Source organism: Triticum aestivum, chromosome 3A, assembly GCF_018294505.1.
Source record: "Triticum aestivum cultivar Chinese Spring chromosome 3A, IWGSC CS RefSeq v2.1, whole genome shotgun sequence".
NCBI classification, from domain to species: Eukaryota; Viridiplantae; Streptophyta; class Magnoliopsida; order Poales; family Poaceae; genus Triticum; species Triticum aestivum.
In genome coordinates this window covers 516,575,639-516,591,329 of record NC_057800.1, presented here as the reverse complement: position 1 = coordinate 516,591,329, position 15,691 = coordinate 516,575,639, and the positions used below count along the sequence as shown (strand labels likewise).

General features: G+C 44.7%; 2 protein-coding genes across 4 annotated transcripts; one reads left to right on the top strand and one right to left on the bottom strand.

Moving 5' to 3' along the window:
• Positions 1 to 7: 7 nt before the first annotated feature.
• On the top strand, positions 8 to 5,591 carry LOC123061943 (NADP-dependent malic enzyme). Of its 3 annotated transcripts, none has more exons than XR_006429416.1 (19): positions 8 to 1,044; positions 1,144 to 1,339; positions 1,431 to 1,582; positions 1,692 to 1,797; positions 2,122 to 2,187; positions 2,288 to 2,383; positions 2,481 to 2,552; positions 2,644 to 2,727; positions 2,825 to 2,923; positions 3,316 to 3,363; positions 3,453 to 3,506; positions 3,599 to 3,697; positions 3,848 to 3,937; positions 4,049 to 4,126; positions 4,250 to 4,324; positions 4,427 to 4,517; positions 4,629 to 4,757; positions 4,853 to 5,002; positions 5,076 to 5,135. XR_006429416.1 is itself a non-coding variant. In XM_044485235.1 (19 exons), the coding sequence occupies exons 1-19, from the start codon at positions 794 to 796 to the stop codon at positions 5,574 to 5,576; spliced, it is 2,052 nt and encodes a 683-aa protein (XP_044341170.1). In that variant the 5' UTR covers positions 684 to 793; the 3' UTR covers positions 5,577 to 5,591. The 3 variants fall into 3 exon arrangements, 2 of the variants coding, with proteins under 2 accessions (XP_044341169.1, XP_044341170.1); XM_044485235.1 differs by lacking the exons at positions 4,853 to 5,002; positions 5,076 to 5,135 and adding exons at positions 5,186 to 5,283; positions 5,409 to 5,591 and having other exon boundaries at positions 684 to 1,044; XM_044485234.1 differs by having other exon boundaries at positions 4,853 to 5,135.
• On the bottom strand, positions 5,448 to 10,740 carry LOC123061945 (uncharacterized). Its single transcript, XM_044485237.1, has 10 exons — positions 10,514 to 10,740; positions 9,655 to 9,740; positions 9,504 to 9,581; positions 9,008 to 9,120; positions 8,871 to 8,936; positions 7,822 to 7,923; positions 7,211 to 7,730; positions 6,828 to 7,033; positions 6,006 to 6,175; positions 5,448 to 5,775 (listed from the first exon to the last, which is right to left on the bottom strand). Exons 1-10 carry the CDS (start codon positions 10,639 to 10,641, stop codon positions 5,616 to 5,618), a joined length of 1,629 nt encoding a protein of 542 aa, XP_044341172.1. The 5' UTR covers positions 10,642 to 10,740; the 3' UTR covers positions 5,448 to 5,615.
• Positions 10,741 to 15,691: the final 4,951 nt, after the last annotated feature.

Sequence of the window (15,691 nt, the reverse complement as noted above, 5' to 3'; positions counted from 1 at the left end):
CGTAACCTAACCTCCAACTTGAATGCAGGCAATCACGTGTGCCCCAAGGTCCTCGCGCCGCACGAAACTACACGAACACGAACCGGAGGAGCAGAGCCTAGCAGACGCATTACGTCGAACAGCACAGGGGCGAGGGCAGAGGCGCGGGCGGGGCTTACTTCCTCGCCGGGGGAGCAGGCGCCTCATCGGCCGAGGCGGTTGCTTCAGCCGCGCTGCAGTTGAGGCGGAGAGCGCGGAGGCGGGAAGGCAGCGCTCCTCCTCGGACGCCACTCCTCGACCTGCGCGCGAAGCCCAAACGGCGGGAGACATAAAAAAAAGTATCAGCGTCAGCTCCGACAGCCCAGGCGTTCAGGGCGCACGAGAGAGGGTGGGAAGAAGGAGAGCGCGCGTACGCGAGGAGAGGCGGGCGGTGGAGGATGTGGGAGAGGAGCGCGCGGCTCATGGCGGTTCTCTGCTCTGCTCTGCTTCGGATTTGGCTGCGCGGCTCCGGATGGAGGAAGGAAGGAGGAGGAGAGAGTGCCGCACGCAGGCTGACGGGGCGGGTTGGGTTTTGAGATGGGGATCGAGTGGGCCGGGCCGGGCCGGGCTTGGAAAGGCCTGTGTTTTTCCAGGTGGCTCGGCCCGGCCTGGCACCGCAGAGTTTCTAGAGCCGGCCTACCGTGGGGCTACGTGTCGCGGCCTCTCCCGCGACGTGTCCCCGGACAAGAGGCGACGGTGTCTTCGCTGTCCTCCGCACCGCACCGCGCTGCGCTGGTGCTTCTCCAGTTCTCCTCCTCCTCCTGGCGCCCCCTTTATGCGCGGGCTACGACGCAGCAGCTTGGCTCGCATTGCATCCACCACCAGAGCGGCGTGGGCGCGTCAGTGCAGCAGCAGCATATTCGGAGGAGCGAGAGCGGCGCCGTACTGCACCATGGCGGGACGATCGGGGGAGGAAGCGGACGCCGCGATGGCGGGCGTGGCCACCGGCGGCGTGGAGGACGCCTACGGCGAGGACCGCGCCACCGAGGACCAGCCCGTCACGCCGTGGGCCGTCTGCATCGCCAGGTACATACACGCATACGGCGGCCACCTTGTTCCATTGGTGCTCTGCTCGCCGTCGATCGTTGATTCTTACTACCTAGAACTTGGTTAATCAATCTGCAGTGGCCACTCCCTGCTGAGGGATCCGCGGCACAACAAGGGGCTGTCCTTCACGGAGAAGGAGCGGGACGCGCACTACCTGCGCGGCCTGCTGCCTCCGGCCATCCTGCCCCAGGAGCTCCAGGAGAAGCGGCTGCTGCAGAACGTGCGGCAGCTCGAGGTCCCGCTGCAGCGCTATATGTTCCTCATGGACCTTCAGGTCAGCTCAGCTCTCTCCGGACATGCGTGCATCCTCTTAGGCATGTCATCTTTCACCCTTGGCGTTGATGCGCTGATCTGTTTGTTTGCAGGAGAGAAATGAGAGGCTCTTCTACAAGCTCATGATCGACAACGTCGAGGAGCTGCTCCCCGTCGTCTACACGCCCACCGTCGGCGAGGCCTGCCAGAAGTACGGCTCCATCTTCAGGCGCTCGCAAGGTCTCTACATCAGTCTCAAAGACAAGTACGTGTCTGATCATTTCACTTAAGTTTTCAGTTTTCACATGGCCGGAGGCCAGTTTCTGTATCAAGTGAGTGAAACGCTTGCGTGGTGTTCCTGTTGCTGATGCTAGGGGGAGAGTACTGGAGTTGCTGAGGAACTGGCCGGAGAAGAGTATTCAGGTCATCGTTGTCACCGACGGCGAGCGCATCTTAGGCCTCGGAGATCTTGGCTGTCAGGTCAGTCACGGAATTATTTTCTTTAACTGAAAGTTATTGGCTTGGTGCTTACCATTAACATGGTTTTGGATTTCAGTTTCAGAAATATTTTAGCCATAGACGAAATTCATCAGTGATTTTGATTTTCATTTCGGTCAAAGCACCGAAATTTTCACTTGAAACTGATTGAGATCCAATCAAATATTTTGAAATTTCAAACAATAATTTGAATTTGTGGGTACTACAGAAATTGCTGAAATATTTTGACCGAAAGACAATTATGTCAATAATGAAATTTCGATGAAATCACACGAATGACCAGGAATGGAATTCCATCATGTGCAGGGCATGGGAATTCCCGTGGGGAAGCTTGCGCTGTACACGGCCCTTGGTGGCGTCAGGCCATCTGCTGTAAGTACTTGGAATTTGGACTCTGTCTTGCTCTGTTTTGCAATGACCAATTTCATAATTTTCATGCAACTATATACCATGTTTCCATTTGGCGTGCCAGTGTTTACCCATCACCATTGATGTGGGGACGAACAACGAAGAGCTACTGAACGATGAGTTCTACATTGGATTACGGCAAAGAAGAGCCACCGGCCAGGTTCCACTTCTGCTACGTTGGCTGTGCGCAGTCAGTTAACTAAATATGGCCATCAATCAGTCCCTCATGTTTCATCTCTTTTGCCTGCTTGATTTAGGAATACACTGAGCTTCTGGATGAGTTCATGGTTGCCGTGAAGCAGAACTATGGGCAGAAGGTTCTTGTCCAGGTATGCGAATAGTAGGAAGAACCCTCATTTCTGATCTGTAGTTGAGCTACTGGCATGGCCACTTACCCGAAACTTCTTCGACTTCTTATAGTTTGAAGACTTTGCAAACCACAATGCGTTTGCCCTTCTCGACAAGTACAAGGCGACCCATCTTGTCTTCAATGATGATATTCAGGTTTTGGGACCAGATTTCTGGTTTCTGTATGCTTATCTATTATCTACTGTACTGTGCAACGGTAAAGAAGTTAACTTTGGAAATGCGGTATTCACAGGGAACGGCTGCGGTGGTACTTGCCGGCCTTATGGCTGGTCTGAAGTTTGCTGGTGGAACTTTAGCTGATCACACATTCTTATTCTTCGGTGCCGGAGAGGTCAGTTTATCTTACATCGTACTAGGCTGGTTATGCATTGCTCATCATGGTTGCTTCTGACTGCTGCCAAGTGTATAAGCATCTACCAGCGCTGCGACATGACAGATTGCTTTGCATTCTTATTAACCTTAAAATGGTTAAGTGAAGATTTGTTAGGGAGGTTTCAATTCAAAAACAGTAACAGATGGAAGACTTGTCTATAAAACAATTAGATGAAGGATTGATAGTATAATATATAGTACTAGTTCAAGTTGCTTCTTGTTTTCATTCTTTAAATGCATCCTAATATATGTGCTCATATTATCAGTTTTCAGAACAATTTATGTAATGGTTTCTGAGTCGTTGCCAAGTTAGTAAGTATAAATCAAAGCCCAACTGTCTATTCTTTGCAGGCTGGTACAGGCATTGCTGAACTAGTTGCTCTGGAGATATCCATGCAGGTAGTTGGCTGGTTTAACCTCATCTGATTGTGCTTTGGAGAGTGTGTTACTAATTCTGCTCAAAAAATATTTCGGCTGTTGTGTTCCAGTCCAAGACTTCACAGGAAGAGGCTCACAAAAACATCTGGCTTGTTGATTCAAAGGTAATATCACTGTACCCCCCCCCCCCCCCCCCCCCCCCCCTCTTTCCATGTGTTGATAACCGGTCCGTAAATGATGCACGTTGTGTTTGCAGGGATTGATCGTGAGTTCGCGTAAAGATTCTATACAGCCCTTCAAGAAGCTATATGCACATGAGCATGAACCAGTCAAAGACCTTTTAAGTGCCATCAAGGTGCAAAACTAGAACTCTACTTTAGGGGCGCACATACAACCGTTGCGCACATAGTGTTCCACAGTTCTCTTCAAAAAAAAAATAGTGTTCCAAAGTTCCAGTAAACACCTTATTTTTACCAAGCAGCACACTGATTTCCATTTTTTTTAGGATATCAAACCGACCGCACTAATAGGATCAGCCGGTGTGGGTCAAAGTTTCACAAAAGAGGTGATCGAGGCTATGTCTTCGATTAACAAGGTAGAACTAACAATATTGATAATTGTCACCAGAGAACTACTCATTGTCAACCTGCCTTTGTAATTATTTCATTACCCACAATGACTGAGAGCTAGTTCCTATCAAATGCAGAGACCAATCATCCTTGCGCTATCCAACCCAACATCGAAATCTGAATGTACAGCTGAGCAGGCATATTCATGGAGTCAGGTGGTATTCCATTAATGATAACCCTTATGCCATCAGTGATAAATCAAAGTTTTGGTCAGATGCATGATGCTACATCTCACTGAAAACCACATACGCCTAATCATATCGTGTGTGTATGTGTAGGGCCGTGCAATATTCGGGAGTGGAAGCCCATTTGATCCGGTGAAATATAATGAGAAGCTTTTCGTACCCGCACAGGTTGGAAATCACCCGTGTTTGCGTGTATTATCTGTGGATGCTTTTTGTGCTTTGTGTGTTCTGATAGTGTGAAGTTACTCATCTCCATTGTGGAAACATCAGGCGAACAATGCATACATCTTCCCAGGATTTGGTTTAGGTGTAGTGATCTCCGGGGCGATAAGGGTGAAAGACGATATGGTCCTTGCTGCTGGTAATAATTCTACAAGAACCAAAGTGTTGTTCCAAATCAATGGTACTGTGCTACTCTGTTGAACTGCTCTAAGCCTGGATGATTATTTGTTTCATCTTTGGTGTTGGGCAGCTGAGGCCTTAGCCGAACAGGTCACGGCGGAGCATTTCGACAAAGGCCTGATCTATCCACCCTTCTCCAGCATCAGGAAGATATCAACTAACATCGCGGCTCGAGTCGCTGCAAAAGCCTACGACCTCGGTAAAATCTTCTTTCCTAGACCTGTAGCTCTCTTTCTCTTTAATAGCACTAGAAAGACACGATCACCAAACCCGTATGCTTGTCTGTACGAGCAGGACTGGCAAGCCATCTCCCTCGCCCAAAAGACTTGGTGAAGTACGCTGAGAGCTGCATGTACAGCCCCATCTACCGTTCATACAGATGAAGCCATGGCGCCTCATACTCTGACCATGAATAATGTTCCGTCGAACCTAGACTGTAATTTTGTATGTATGCTTGTTTAGTCGTATTTCCTTTGTTATCATATTATGCACTCTTAAATGAACTTTATAATGGCAGGCCGACACCCAGGTTTCAGGTCTATGTAATCGTGTAATAAAGTTGCGGACATGTTGTGTATGATCATAGTGGCATCCTTTACTTTTGATGTGATCGTATGACGAATACAGTACCATTTTATGGGGAACTATCTGTTGATCATAAAGGTGTCTTGTGCAAGCTTTTTACGTTGGGCTCAAAAGGGGGAAGACAACTACACCAACGTAAAGTAAGCCACGTACCCGTCTGAACAAAGTCGACCTGGAATTTGAATTCTAGATGAAATCGAACCACATTCAGCATGTGTACTGAACAAAGTCTGATCTTGAGCAAGAATTCTAGACAAAATCGCAGGCCACATCCAGCGTGGTCTCAAACGAGCAGACATTGATATTGCACAAGGGGCCCTTTGTTGCGCAGTTCCGGGAAGGCGAAGATAGGTTACTGGGTCTGCTGAAATATGAGGATAATCGCGCTGACCACGGCCTTACACGGGCGAAGATAGGTTACTGGGTCAGCTGAAAGATAAGGAGAATCATGCTGAGAACCACGACCACAACCTCATACGGACGATCGGTCCTTGGCCGATTGTGTGCCATCTTTAGTTTGGGAAATGCGGACACCCCAGAAGGATTTCGGAAGAAGGTTCCTTTTGTCAGCCCTGAACAGCCAGCCGATGTTGGACTCGCAGGCAGCACACAGCGCAATCGTCCACGTATATCTGCAGGATTCCTCTGGGTGTCAGCGTTACAAAGAGTGTGCAATTACAGAAGTACTCTCTCCGTTCCAAAATAAGTGTCGTGGTTTTAGTTTAAACAAGTCCAAATTTGAACTAAAACTATGACACTTATTTTGGGACGAAGGGAGTAGAATTCACAGAGGTCGCTCTGTTTTCCAGTTCAAGCTATGAAACTGAAAACGGATGACATGTTAGAGGGGTAGGGATCATACCCTGGGAACCAGCTGTGAGCATCAGAAGGATTGCCATGGAGTGCGAGCCCAGACGTGTTGTGCACTGTTATCACCTCCTGCGCACCTTTGTACAACAACGGCATGACATGAGGACCACATTGGTCAACACTAGACGGTATCACCATGTCACTCCGTCTAGCTATGAGAGCCTACAACAAGAATTCAACCTGTCATATCAGTTAAAAGTTCAACCTTGAATATATTTTTCTCTCTTTCAAATTTAGTTGTGCCTTTTGCTCAACTTCATAGCCAGCTTTACGTAATAAAGAAGGTTGCACATAAGTGTCTCTCTTTAATACATCTGCAGTAGGTAAATCACCTGCTGTTTTCTTACTGCAAATATACTCGCGAAAATCTCTAGTGAGTTTTAGCTATTCAGAGGTAGAGAAACACAGGTTCAGAACTGTTTCCTGGTATTTTCAAGGCGAACTGAAGCACTGAATGAACCCCCAAAACATGCAGAACTTATTAAACTGCAGCTCGTTTTATCTAGACCTCCTCTGCGAGAAATTTTGGTGGCAATGTTGTTGAAGTATCCTACATGAAGTAATTTGGTTTTATGTCACAGCTGTGGCATGCTGCAGCATACCAAATACTAGTATTGTGGTTGCAACTGCAGACCAGATACAGGCAAATCAAGTAACAAACCAAGCGTAAGCAGGACCGGAGCAGCTAATACTAAGAAACCACGTAAACAGAACTGAAGTAATGAAGATTGGGACATCAGGTAGAAGTGGGAAAAGAACCTGAAATACGAGGAACTTCAGTTAAATAACAGTTTCAAAATAATAAATCATTTACCAGGCAATTTCTACATCGTACGAGATTGAAGGCCTTGAGTAGCTGAATCTCTCGCTGCAACCGATATGATACTCCATCAATGTCAAGCAATTCCTGTCTCATAGACGCTGACACGGGTAGTTTGCTTCCAATAAGAAACGACAAAATATCTGGTTTTCTCACATAATCATCCATGCCTGGCTCTGCAATTATCTGATTCCACAAATCTGCCATGAAGGTTTAATCACAGCTAAGGTCATGCATACAGCACGGTACTGTCTAATCACAGCTTAACATACTGACAGAAATGGAAGGAATATTATCTGATTAAAAATAAATTAACATACAACAATAAGGACAAGGTTTGCTACATGACGACAAAGAAGAGGTGAAATAACTCGTACCTGCAGCCTTGCGTGCAAGTGAAGATGAATCGTACATATTGTAAACCCATCGGGGCCAAAATGATAATGGAGCCATCTTTGAATTATAAGCAGCACGGTATTGTCTCTGTTGTCCAGCATCTTTCTCTCTCACTGTTGATAAGGATTCAGGGGATGCAAAGCAAAGATCATCATCATCTCCGATGGTGGTATCCTTGACTGGCTGACTTAATGCACCAAATTCATTCACAGAACCATGCTTCTGCCAAGACAGTTCAGGCATGAGATATTCATCTTCATTTGAGGAATAGTATATTCCTGTATCTGTTACTGAATGGTCACTTGAAGTACTAGTGCATGACAGAGAATCCAAATCAAGATCAGAATCCATAAGATCTTTTTGCTTGAAACAAGATACACCAAAACTGTGCACTGATGAATCACATTGCTTGAAGGTATTACTTGCAGCTAACTGTCCAAATGCATCCCTCGGAGTTCTTAAAGGCATGTCTTCTTCAATGATTTGGATCTCACCCCATGGCTGTCAAGTAAATAAATAAATAAGGAAGGAAGGAAGTTGCACCCTCATGGCTCTGGCTCATAGCATTAGAGAACTGCAGGTCAAAACTTACTACTTCATCGATGTCGACCCAACTGCGCCTAAGGCGAAACCGCTGCTGACCTCGAGTGATAACATTTGTCGAGCCATCATCCAATCGCCTAATTTCAAGTATCTATGTTATCAAATAAAAGCACAAGACCTTATTACTGAGAACTTATCACAGTGCAGATGAAGAACAATGGTTTGAGGATGAAAAAAGAGACTCCAGCAACAGATAGCATATCATAGTACACTTGTCTTCCTTGAAAGTTTGGGATAATACAAGACATAGAACACGCATTCACATTAAGGCCCTTCCCAGTGCTCCATGTTGTACAGGTGCTAAGCATGCCACATAGGCAAAAAATCTGATGTGGCAAAGTATTTAAGAGGAGAGAGAGGAGTTTGGTGACCCCAGGAAGAACCAATGCCAAGCGTGTGGACCTATGCAAAACACTTAAATGAAAGAAGTTTGCCCTGTGCATGGAAGAGTTTAGTTGTTGAACAATTAAAGGAAGGAAGCTAAGCAACAACAAACTAAGCACCTATGCATTGGGGACTTTAGTTCCTAAACGCTTTAATGCATCTAGCACCCCAACTAAGCACCTGTGCATTGGAAGAGGCCTAATATACGAACGATATATGTAGTGCATACTTGTGCTTGATTATGTTCTGTTGATTAACATACAAACCCGTAAATTAGATTGAAACATGATAGTGACAGGTTGCTCCATTAAGATATTTGCAAGCATCAACTCGGCAAGTGTATACCATGTGCACTATCTAGTAATGATGACTAATGAATGGATGTGTCCTATGACATCATCATTTCCCTTGATGTATATCAATCAGGTGACAGGGGACCATGGGCATCCACAGATGCAACGTCTTAGCCTTGGCATTAGCTGGGTGTTTCTAGAAAAATAGTTCAACCAACGAAATACACCAAAAATAAAAACATACGTTTGATGAACTGATAATATGTAAACAAAAGATAAACAAATAACAGATGAATTACCAAACCACAATACAACATATACGATTTAAGACGGAAAGGATCTGTGGAAAAAGAAGCAACACCTCCGCTGCTGTGCCAACTGAAGCAATAGCATGATGCCCATCATTTACGTGTCGGTAGACATGAACCTAAAGTTGGAGAACTGTCAGAAAATAAAACTATAATAAGACACGGCAGAAGAACAGCAAGTAGCACTCACCACACCTATCATGCATGGATTATCAACATGGTTAATAGCCTTGTCAACAGCTGCTGCAAATCTAGGTTGAGTTACTCTAAGAGTCAGGGTAGCTTCAGGAAACAAAACAAATCCTGCAAAAGTATGCCATAAAATTGAATAAAATTGCTACGCTGTAAATGCCAGCCATTAAGGCATGGCTTTGTAAGCGACAAACAGAAGGATGACACAGATGTGTATTGAACCTCAATTGTACTTCGTCCGTTCAGAATAGATGATTTTTTTATTCTCTAATTGATAATTGAAGAGCTTTTGCTCCCAATTTCATTTCCATGGAATTGACAAACTATAACAGATGAGATAATTTTATTAAGTTATGCAGTTAATGTTAAGCACAAATAGATCAGCTATTGATAAAGAGAAACACCTAAATATGTATTGACGGTGTAGTCAGATCAATTTGAGATAAGCTCCCATGTCCTGGTATATTAGAATGAAGAGTCAGTAGGAATGCTACCTTGAAGAGAAAGCATAGGTAAACTGAGGAGTGCACCGCCATCCAAGAAAGCAAATCTGCCCCGGGTATCATCAATCTCTGTCATATAAACAGACTTCAAAACTATGCAGCTGGCATGATACAACATGCTAAGATCAGCACTAATATTTACCACCAACATATGTGTTCAGGGAAGCCCGAGACATATTGACTGTAAACTCTCCAGAAGTGCTAGTCTCTCCATCTCCATGAGTATTTCTGTGATAGAAGAATGAGGAAAAGGATCAGAGTAATGTCCTCATAAACATCAATGGAACTAACTGATAAAAAAATAGTTAAACAATTAATCAGAGAATTGGTACATTTCAGTGGACTAATAGCGCATGGTGTAATTGGTTTGAAAAAATCACCACGTTCTAGGACAGGTCAATTCATCGTAGATGGGATCATCCGGTGATTTCAGTGAGATGGCCCCATTCATCATCTTCAAACTAGCAGCTTATAACAGATGGTGTGCTGATGCCCAATTCAATCCATTCCCGGAACAAGCAAAATCATGAGGGCTGCAAGCCACTGCTCAAACCAAACCCCCAAATGGTGTACGAAGGGGAGAAGGCGCATCTAATCATCAGACGGAATCGCTGCAAGTGTGAGAAATTGTGAACACCATATAAACTACTTCGTCAGTCTTCCTACCGTCAGATCGTCCATTCACCCCCAAAGGGGAATACCACTATTTAACCTTGACTCCTAATTGATGTATACCCAGAATGTTACGAGTTTTGGGTGCCAAATCACCTTAAACCAAATAGATTCGGAGCAATCGAAACCTATGAGCGCCATTGCCTACCGACCATCTCGGCAGCAGTTTCTACTATCAATTTCGAGCTCGAAAACCTTCCCCGACCCCAATTTCCACCGCCTCCGAGTTCAGAGTGGTGAGAAGGGCAGAAGGCACACCCCAGAGATGGGCGTGGGATGGTAATCACGAGGAAATGGTAAAATTGGGGCGACGGATGGGCGTGCTGGACCTGAGGAAGGTGGCGACGTCGGAGGAGGAGGAGGAGCCGGAGTCGTCGACCTCTTCGACCTCGAGCTCCTCCATGTCCAGCTCGAGGATCTGGTCCATCTGCCTCCGCATCCAGGCCGGCACCGCCATTCCGCCGCCGCCGCCTGAGGACCCAGGGTGTGGAAGGGACGCCGATGAGTTTCGGCACTCCCCACTTCTCCTCTCCTCGTTTTTTTTTTTGACAGCACTTGTGCCTTCAGGCTTGTTGGTAGATTTCAGACCCTTCCCGGTTATACTTTTCACAAAACAAGTACAGTACTCTCGTTTTGAGTTTTTTTTTAAAAGAAGGATGTACTCCTGACCTCTGCATCTCAACTATGCATATAGCCATGTTATTAATTATTCACAAAGACCATATAAGGTGATACATCAATAAGCCTGAAGCCATCATCTTGACAACACCGTTGCTACTACTATCCTCTTGATGAAGGTGTGCCGAATATCCGGGCCTAGTAACAAACAGACATCGCACCAAAGCCTAACATCTAAAGCCGGGTGTTCCATCCAAGCCACTACCTGGATTGGGTCCCACACCGATCTGGCACACTCCTGTGAGCACCGCACGCTGCAAGGGTCGTCATCTTCATCATCCCCCGGTCCATCCCCAGAGCAAAACTGAAGACCGACATTGCCAGGCCTCTCTGCCATCAACGCCACCATGATGCCAGACAGCTTCCTCCTCCTGCGCGAGTCCATCGCCGCGCATCAGACGTCGAATCTTCACAGCGCCACGCCGCCGAGATCCGCCACCATTGATGTGTAAAATGAAGCACCGCTCCACCAAAGACGTCGTCCTCTAGTCCCTCGAGCCCGTGTGCACCTCAAAAATGACGCCCCCAAGGGGGAAACGACACCAGAAAGCCACCGTCATCCGATCTATTGATCCAGGGTTTCCCCCAGAGATAGCAGAGAGTGGCCTTGAACTTCTCCTCGATGATGCCTTCAGGAAGGAAACGACATGGACATCGTCACCATCGTCGGCCTTGGCAATAGCCAATAGCAGGTTTTCACCCAGATCTGATTGAAGACCTCCATCTCTCATGCACGGGCCGCCGTCATCCTTGCCGGGATCTGGATGATCCAGGCCGCCGCTAGTAAATTGCATGTTTAGTCCTCGTAGTCGCTGGCTTGTCACACAACCATCCTGATACTCGTAGAATGCTCCAATATGGTACTCATATATGTGCATACGTAATGGATACAGTACTGCCTACAGACGTGTGTATACAAGGTGTTGGGACTATTGCCACATCAGCATACAATAGAAGTGTGAATCCAAATGTGACAGTATAAGAGAGACGAATAATAACTTTTGTTTCAGAGAGAAATAATAACTTGGCGATACATGAGAAAAATAATATAAATAAATAATAACTTGGCAGTACATGAGAGAAAAATAATATATGAAATAAATAATATGATCGCAGGGTTCCAACATTGGTAGTTATCACCGGCTCTCTATATCTCTTCTTCATGTCGATGAGGCATAACTCAAGAAATTCACCAACAATTTTTTTCATAAGCATTATCTTTATTTTATAATTTATTAAGAGTGGATATAGATTATTGAAATAAATGGAGGATAAGAAAACTAAAGTGGAGAGTAATGCTACATAAACTAGCTATCAATGTTAGTACAATGATACAAGACAAATGTACCAAAAAGAGCAATGCATAGATAAATTTCATCGGTAGCATTGATCTTATTCAATATTTTGGTAAGAATAAATATGATATGATAATTTGGAGAAATGAAGACTAGAACGGAAATTCACTTTGGCACATGGGAGCCATCAGAAAAAACATTTCAAAATGTAAAAAAATCCAAACAAAATTTCGACACGAATATCTCGATATTCTATTTGTGCAAGCCAAAGCTTCACACAAAACCAAATTTTTTTGTAGCTAGTGTAAAAAAGACAAAAAATATCTCGTGAGAAGCCCTTTTTAACATTGAATCTTGTATTTTTCACACGCGACACAAGAGTTGTCGGTTGAAACTTTAGCATGATCCTTTATTCTAACAGGGAAAGGTGATTTCTCAGTATAAGCGGTAGGAACAACAGAATCATTATAAGTGATGGTCTTTTCTTCAACTTTAATGGGTGCAACTACTTTTACTTCAATGGGAGGATTATATTTAAACCACTTCTCCTTAGGGAGATCGACATGAGTAGCAAAGGATTCACAAAAAAGCTACTATCTCAGAGTCAAATCCATATTTAGTGCTAAATTCACGGAAAGCATCAGTATCCATAAAAGATTTAACACAATCAAACTTAGGTGTTATACCTGACTCCTTACCTTCGTCGAGGTCCCAATCTTCAAAGTTGCATTTAATTATTTTCAATAAATCCCATTTGAATTCAATAGTCTTCATTATAAAAGATTCAGTACAAGAAGTATCGAGCATGGAGCGATTACTGAGAGAAAGTCGAGCATAAAAATTTTGAATAATCATTTTTTTTGAGAGCTCATAATTGGGGCATGAAAATAACATTGACTTAAGCCTCCCCCAAGCTGGAGCGATGCTTTCTCCTTCACGAGGCCAAAAATTATATATATCATTACGATCACGATGAACAAGAAGCATGGGATAAAACTTCTGATGAAATTTCAATTTTAATCGTTGGTAGTTCCATGATCCAACATCATCACATAGCCTCAACCATGTCAATGCATATCCTTTCAAAGATAAAGAGAAGACCTTCTTCTTGATAACATCCTTGGGCATACCTGCAAGCTTAAATAATCCACAAACTTCATCCACATAGATTAGGTGCAAATCGGGATGTAATGTTCCATCACCTGTGAAAGGATTAGCCAGCAGTTTCTCTATCATACCCGAAGGAATCTCAAAGTAAACATTTTCAGTAGGTTCAGTAGGTTGATGAGCAACTCTTTGCTCTACTGGTCGGGGTGAAGATATCCCGAACAAGCCCCCCAAAGGATTATGTTCTAAAGTAACAAGTGACAGTAAATTTCAGCACACTATATAAATTTTTCCTTACCAAATTCAACCTACCAAAGGCGCTTTACTCCCCGGCAACGGCGCCAGAAAAGAGTCTTGATGACCCACAAGTGTAGGGATCTATCGTAGCCTTTTCGATAAGTAAGAGTTTGTCGAACCCAACGAGGAGCATAAGGAAATGATAAGCGGTTTTCAGCAAGGTACTCTCTGCAAGCACTGAAATTATCGGTAATAAATAGTTTTGTGATAAGGTAATTTGTAACGGGTAGCAAGTAATAAAGGTAAATAAGGTGCAGCAAGATGGCCCAATCCTTTTTGTAGCAAGGGACAAGCCTGGAAAAACTCTTATATGAAGGGAAGCACTCCCGAGGACACATGGGAATTATCGTCAAGCTAGTTTTCATCACGTTCATATGATTCGCGTTCGATACTTTGATAATCTGATATGTGGGGGGATCGGTGGTTGGGTATTGTCCTTACTTGGACAAGCATCCCACTTATGATTAACCCCTATTGCAAGTATCTGCAACTATAACAGAAGTATTAAGGTAAACCTAACCATAGCATGAAACATATGGATCCAAATCAGCCCCTTACGAAGCAACGCATAAACTAGGGTTTAAGATTCTGTCACTCTAGCAACCCATCATCTACTTATTACTTCCCAATGCCTCCCTCTAGGCCCAAACAATGGTGAAGTGTCATGTAGTCGACGTTCACATGACACCACTAGAGGGATGACAACATACATCTCATCAAATATCGAACGAATACCAAATTCACATGACTACTTATAGCAAGACTTCTCCCATGTCTTCAGGAACAAAAGTAACTACTCACAAAGCATATTCATGTTCACAATCAGAGGGGTATTAATATGCATAATGGGTCTGAACATATGATCTTCCACCAAGTAAACCAACTAGCATCAACTACAAGGAGTAATCAACACTACTAGCAACCCACGGAACAAATCTGAGGTTTGGATACAAAGATTGGATACAAGAGATGAACTAGGGTTTGAGATGAGATGGTGCCGGTGAAGATGTTGATGGAGATTGACCCCCTCCCGATGAGAGGATCGTTGGTGATGATGATGGTGATGATTTCCCCCTCCCGGAGGGAAGTTTCCCCGGCAGAACAGCTCCGCCGGAGCCTTAGATTGGTTCCGCCTTGTGGCGGCGGAGTTTCGTCCCATGAGCTTGCTTCTGTTTTTTTTCCTCGACGAAAGACTTCATAGCCAAAGATGGGCATCGGAGGGCCACCAGGGGGCCCACGAGGTAGGGGGCGCGCCCCCCACCCTCGTGGACGGTGGTTGGCCCCCCTCCGGTACTTCTTTCGCCCAATATTTTTTGAGAGAATTCCTTATTTGGCCCTTTCTTAAAATTTGCTTCCCTATTTGGCCCAAAATAAAAGAAGTTCCCTATTTGAAACCTAAAGTAAATTTTGTTCCTTATTTGACACTTTCGTCCATTTTAGACACCAAATGGTTTAAGTGTGAAGTGAAAAGACCATTTTGCCCTTAGTCCATTGTGTAACTATCCTGGATGCAGTAAAAAAGCAACTAGTTCACCCATATTTTTGGGATGTTTAATGGATGATGCGCATATATGTGTATGCCCTAATATTTTGTTCATTAAGTAAGTCTGTGCGTGTAAAACCATACAAATATACTCGCAGAAAAGTACAGCACCATATACCATATTTTGGTTAGTCTCGCCGGCCGATTAGCCCACGACGTTGAGGAGGTCTCGGCTTTGCGTCCACACACATGGCGCCGTGACGTGCGGGTTGAGGGGAGCCTCGGCGTGGAGCCTGGCTGCGCATGTGCGTGTGTCTCCTCCGAGCCAAGCCTGGCGGTCTGCGTGCGAGTCTTCCCTCACGGTTGCACGGGACGGGTGGCTTTATCTTTTTTTGGCTTTATCGATCGCTGATAGCTAACAAGGGCCTTGGCTCGTTGAGTCACCATTGGATGCGCAAATACGGACTTACGAAGTATACATGAGTGCATGCATGCTGACCAATTACAAACTTGGATAGTTTTGCATGCATGTATTTGTCTCTTTTAGCAATTATTTCTTTTGGATCAAAGTGTAAAACTTCAATCTTTTCGCAGCACTCTATTCTACATGATGAACTCTACAAATAAAGTCCAATATTGAATATATT

Coding starts and splice junctions, on each gene's coding strand:
- LOC123061943 (XM_044485234.1), top strand. CDS start 23: ATGCAGGCAATCACGTGTGCCCCAAGGTCCTCGCGCCGCACGAAACTA. Junction 1,583..1,691: donor TACATCAGTCTCAAAGACAA/GTACGTGTCTGA, acceptor TGCTGATGCTAG/GGGGAGAGTACTGGAGTTGC. Junction 2,728..2,824: donor TCTTCAATGATGATATTCAG/GTTTTGGGACCA, acceptor CGGTATTCACAG/GGAACGGCTGCGGTGGTACT.
- LOC123061945 (XM_044485237.1), bottom strand. CDS start 10,641: ATGGCGGTGCCGGCCTGGATGCGGAGGCAGATGGACCAGATCCTCGAG. Junction 7,731..7,821: donor GGGTCGACATCGATGAAGTA/GTAAGTTTTGAC, acceptor TTTACTTGACAG/CCATGGGGTGAGATCCAAAT. Junction 7,034..7,210: donor ACTTGCACGCAAGGCTGCAG/GTACGAGTTATT, acceptor CCTTCATGGCAG/ATTTGTGGAATCAGATAATT.